A 5107-nucleotide genomic window follows, 5' to 3' on the forward strand; every position below is an offset into this window, starting at 1 on the left:
CTGTATATGAATAAATCGATCTGCAAATTATTATGCCAGTGGAATTGTGCAAATATTTGTACTTATATGTTTTAGAGAATGTCACAGGCGATGGTAATGTCTGCAAATAACGAAGCCAAACGACTGGAGCTGGAGAAAGAGAAATTAGAAGTAAAGAGGCAGATGTGCCAGGCCCTAAATTCAATAGCGGTAGCGATGACAGGGTTCCATTAATATCTATCATATTCTTATTAAAATTTTTTTTTTTATGTAAAACTTTATGTATGATATCTTACATACGGACGTGGTTTTGTTTTTAAGAATTTTTTCCTGTGACATGCTCAGAAATTGAGTGTAAAATAAAAACGCCGAATGAGTTCAGGTTAAATAAAGTTTTTAATTTTTTTGAACGCCCATCTTTTTTGGCAGGTTATGCACATTTTTTTGTTCGTTTTTTCTTAAATTCCGTAGGATTCCCATGGAAACCTTAAAACATAGTCAGCAGCAGAGTAAATCACAAAAGTTACTTTTCATAGCGAAAAATCGATGAAAGACGGTAGACTTTAAGGAAGCAATACAAATTTAAACTCACACGCTCTTTCTCATTCAAAAAAATTCAAATTATATACAATTTTCGTCACGTACAGGACATCTCAACGCTAGAGATATGGTATAAGATATATATCTATCAAGTCTCACCACAAACATACAGTAATGCTCAAAAGTATTTTGAGAATATAAAATTCGTTATCACTTTGATCGATCGTTTCTCTTACTTTTCTTTATTTCAACTTTATTTTCGAGTAATCGAGAGATCATTTGTAACAACTATATAGAACATCGAATTTGTTTCAACAAATAATATTATTGATTTTTGTAGTTTATTCTTGCATGTGATTAACTCAATTACTGTGTTTGTCAAAATACTTTTGGGCGCTACTGTATTTCATATGATTTTCCGGATTTTTCACGAAGTCACATATACACCGCCAACTACAAGTGCATAAAGTTGTCTCGGATAAGTTGCTGTTGTACACGGCGTCCCTCAGCAAGGCGTGCTCTTCCTTCAAGAGGTTCAGCAATATAAGGTCCGGGTGCTGGCATAGCATTAGCCTGTGCGACATCTTCCTCGGCGATCTCTTCAAATGGTATTCGATAATGCAAACGCATATTATGCAACATGGCACAAGCATTGATTATTCTTCCCGCCATATCAGGCTCGTACATTAATAAACGTTGCTGAAGTAGAAAAAAATATAAAATGACAATGAGAATAATTCGCTCTAAATTGAGTTTATAACTGTTGACTATTCTGACCACAAACTCACATGTGACAAGCATCTCCATACCGATTTGAGTGCACCAAAACATCGCTCTATAACTGAGCGGGCACTACAATGTGCAGCGGTATATACATACTCAGGTGATCCATTTGGAGCATTCGGTATTGGTGTCAAGAGCCATGGTTCCAAAGGATAGCCTGAATCACCTAAGTAGTAAGATAGGTAGATGAAATTGGGAATATATAACTAGGGAGAAGGAAAGAATAAAATTGACATTCCGATTCCGGAATTACTAACCCAACAACCATGTTTGCCTCTCGCCTTGCCTGTGACACAGCTCCATAAGATTGCGCACAGGTGACTGCATCCAAATTGCAGCATCATGACGAGATCCTGGGAATCTGGCGCTCACATTTAAAATACGGAGTTCTGGATCACAAATCTAAAAACAGCATTTTCATTTCAATGGATTCATTATCGACAGTGAAATGTATTTTGCATTATTGTTTATGGATAGTATCAAGAAAATAATGATAATCAAAAGCACCCATTTATTTACATATTCGAGTGATTACCTGGTAGTGAACTCATGCGTTATGTATGATAATATACCTACATTAATTCTATCATGCATTACACTTGTACTTCAATTTCAGCTAACCATTTGAACATTCATAGAATGATAACCATGGTGATTCACAAAAGCTTCCTCATTCTCTTTAGGAGCAACGATTCCGACATGAGTGCAGTCTATTGCGCCAATTGCTCCAGGAAATGGTTGTGGAGCATTAGCAAATTTTATTTTAGCTGCCTCTCTTTGCTCCGGAGTGGCAGGGAATTTAATCCATCGGCGAAGCATATGGTCATTGATAGCAACGGACACTGATCTGATACACCGGCTGACTGCAGTCTGACTCAAAGCCAATGCAAAATCCTGTCCTATTGCTCTTTGATAAGAACCAACTGCATAAAACCGAATGGCGCAAAGAACCTGTAGGAAGATAAAGAAAGGATCATTAATTGTGAAATTCTTTTGTGATAAGCGCACAGAATGCGCGTATGATAACATTTGCTTGTAACTCAATCGACATACTTTCAGATTATATACTTACTTGAGTTTCCACTGAAAGACCATTTGGGCGTTCACGTTGCAGATGTGGTCTCAGTTCTGTCACGAGGTCCCTCACTAAATCTTTTGAAACTCTGAACAAATTTTTGAACTGAATATCTGGTAAATTGAATACATTCAGCTCATCGCGCAACCTCTTGCGGGTGATTCGTAACTGTAATATTTCTTCGTCCTCTTCTTCAAAATCTGCTATATCGACGAGTAACATTACCATAGCCATCTAAAAATTTAATATTTGATACATGATCTATGGAAAGAAATAGAAACAGCACTTCACTGCTGTTAAGCATACCACTATTAATGCAGAATTTGCAGCACCTTATATTAATTGCCGTACACTCGACATCATTCAAATATTATATGTGTACTAAAGCCAGACACTTTAAGGGAATGTGAAACCCTATTCCCTCCTCAAATCTTAGATGCAGATTTTTTCAAAAGAGTGATGAGTTTTTGGGAATAAGAAAAATATTGGCTTACGTAAAATTTATAAACGTAGTCCGTAACATTTTGCTTTTTTCCAAAATATTAGAGCACCCATAAAAAAATTTTTAAATATTTTTTGATATCGGCCGTCGGTGTTTCACATACTCTCAAGAAGAGGTCCAATTAAGTCCCTCCTCTGCCTTTTCGCAGCGATTAGCGCGAGGGAAATGGAGCAAAAAATTCATAACATATTTTTCCCTTAAATGAATGACTAGAAGCATTTAAAATAGTGAAGGCTTCTGCATCTAGCAATTAGACAAACAGCCCAACGATTTTAGTTTCCAATCCGTCAAACGATCTTTCAGAAAAATCTGTTAGTATTAGTTTGAGGTTATGTCGTACTGACGCCTCGCTGTAATCGTTTCCCCCTGTGTTCTTGAGCTAATTACTCATTTACAAGTGTATCGTAATTTCTTTTTACATCGTCCTTGTTGTATAATTTACACACATATATGTATATGATGCGCATCTTTTATTTAATAAAATTTTTGGTTTGCTTAGTTCTTAAAGTATATGGCGTAAATCGTATGTGCAGTGTATTTACATTTTAACACTCCGTTCACAAATATTTAACAATACAAAAGATAATGGAGCGCGAAACACGAAAGTACGGGACTCTAACCTCACTATAACACACTTTCCACAAGTAATTCAATAATAAGATACGTCACATGTTACATTTTACCTCACCTTACAACGCAATGAAAGACGCAATCCCGATTGCACGGGATCGACAGCCTGCACAATATTCTGACGCTAAATATCGTCACTGACGCAGTTACTGCGCCAATTTGAGATGGTACAGAATCGCGTCGTACGCAATATATAACGCTTCCGACGCTATGTCGACTTTGCGTCGGACGCTATTCGATTGCGCCTAGTACAGAATCGACCCCCTGGAGTCAAGGCACTTGGATCCCGTAGATCGTCCGAGATAACGCAAAGAGGTCGAGAATTGAGCGTGGCTTCTACTTGCTTCGACTCACGGCTCTCTCTCTCTCTCTCTCTCTCTCTCTCTCTCTCTCTCTCTGTCACATTTCCCGTCATCATGGAAACGTGCCTTCATTCGCCCAATACTTAAAACTGTTCCTCCGTCGTCTCCATCTGACACAAGACCAGTCGCAAACCTCTGTGAGCTCTCTAAAGCCCTGGAGCGAATTGTTTTCGGTCAGATTACTGACTTTCTCCATGCCAATGATCTTGCTGATCCCTTTCAATCTGGCTTCAGGAAGGGTTATAGCACGTTAACTACTTTGCTTAAGCTTAATCAAGACATCAGACAGGCAGTTGATGATAGAAAACTGACGGTGCTTGTTCTCTTTGATTTTAGCAAAGCGTTTGACATGGTTCTACATCGCCTACTCCTACGTAAACTTCGTCTCTTGGGTTGCTCGGATGAAGTGCTTGCCTGGTTTTTCTCATATTTATCTAAACGATCGCAAGCAGTTGTTGATGACAGGGGAGCTGTTTCCTCCTGGTGCCCCACTAATATGGGTGTTCCACAGGGATCAGTTCTTGGTCCTCTTCTTTTTTCAATCTTCATCCGTGATATTGGCATTGGTCTGAACTATACCCAATACCTCACCTATGCGGATGATACACAGATTTATCTCACCTGCTACCCCAGTGACCTGGCTCGTGCTCTATCCGATCTGACTCTCGACGTGAATTATATCTTTGATTATGCTGTGGCGAATGGACTCAGGTTAAACCTTGCGAAGTCAAAGGTTATGATTTTGGGCAGTGGTGCTTACATAAATCAAATTGATTTTTCGACTCTCCCTCGCATTCGAGTCAGGGAAAATGAGCTTCCCTATGTCTCGCACGCTCGCAACCTGGGCATCATTATGCAATCAAATCTTTCGTGGCACAGGCACATTATGCACATTTCGGCCAAGGTGAACTTTACTCTTTTTCGCCTAAAATATAATAAGAACCTTCTATCGAAGAAATTGCGCATCACGCTTATAACTGCACTTGTTTTTCCACTTATCGATTATTGTTGCCTCGCCTATATCGATTTAACCGGTGAACAGAACCTGATATTGGAACGATTAATCAATAACTGCATTCGCTTCATTTTTAACGTACGTCGTGACATCCATATCTCCCCATATCGCAACAGCTTATCTTGGCTTACGGTTTCAAATCGCAGAAATTATTTTATGGGCATCCTTATTTTCAAGCTCCTCAAACTAGATGTCCCTTCCTACATCCATGACCTCTTCTC

At 38.8% G+C, this 5107-nt stretch overlaps 1 protein-coding gene across 4 annotated transcripts; it reads right to left on the reverse strand.

Moving 5' to 3' along the window:
* Positions 1-356: 356 nt before the first annotated feature.
* Positions 357-3772, reverse strand: LOC124306627 (putative nuclease HARBI1). Of its 4 annotated transcripts, none has more exons than XM_046767445.1 (6): positions 3568-3772; positions 2375-2611; positions 1924-2253; positions 1560-1704; positions 1308-1468; positions 357-1218 (listed from the first exon to the last, which is right to left on the reverse strand). In XM_046767445.1, the coding sequence occupies exons 2-6, from the start codon at positions 2609-2611 to the stop codon at positions 973-975; spliced, it is 1119 nt and encodes a 372-aa protein (XP_046623401.1). In that variant the 5' UTR covers positions 3568-3772; the 3' UTR covers positions 357-972. The 4 variants fall into 4 exon arrangements, with proteins under 4 accessions (XP_046623401.1, XP_046623403.1, XP_046623402.1 ...); XM_046767447.1 differs by having other exon boundaries at positions 3563-3772; XM_046767446.1 differs by lacking the exon at positions 3568-3772 and adding an exon at positions 3422-3556.
* Between the last annotated feature and the right edge of the window lie 1335 nt (positions 3773-5107).

Source organism: Neodiprion virginianus, chromosome 6 (genome assembly GCF_021901495.1).
Source record: "Neodiprion virginianus isolate iyNeoVirg1 chromosome 6, iyNeoVirg1.1, whole genome shotgun sequence".
Taxonomy (NCBI): Eukaryota; Metazoa; Arthropoda; class Insecta; order Hymenoptera; family Diprionidae; genus Neodiprion; species Neodiprion virginianus.

Coding starts and splice junctions, on each gene's coding strand:
- LOC124306627 (XM_046767445.1), bottom strand. CDS start 2,611: ATGGCTATGGTAATGTTACTCGTCGATATAGCAGATTTTGAAGAAGAG. Junction 2,254..2,374: donor GTCTTTCAGTGGAAACTCAA/GTAAGTATATAA, acceptor ATCTTCCTACAG/GTTCTTTGCGCCATTCGGTT. Junction 1,705..1,923: donor ATTCTATGAATGTTCAAATG/GTTAGCTGAAAT, acceptor TGCTGTTTTTAG/ATTTGTGATCCAGAACTCCG.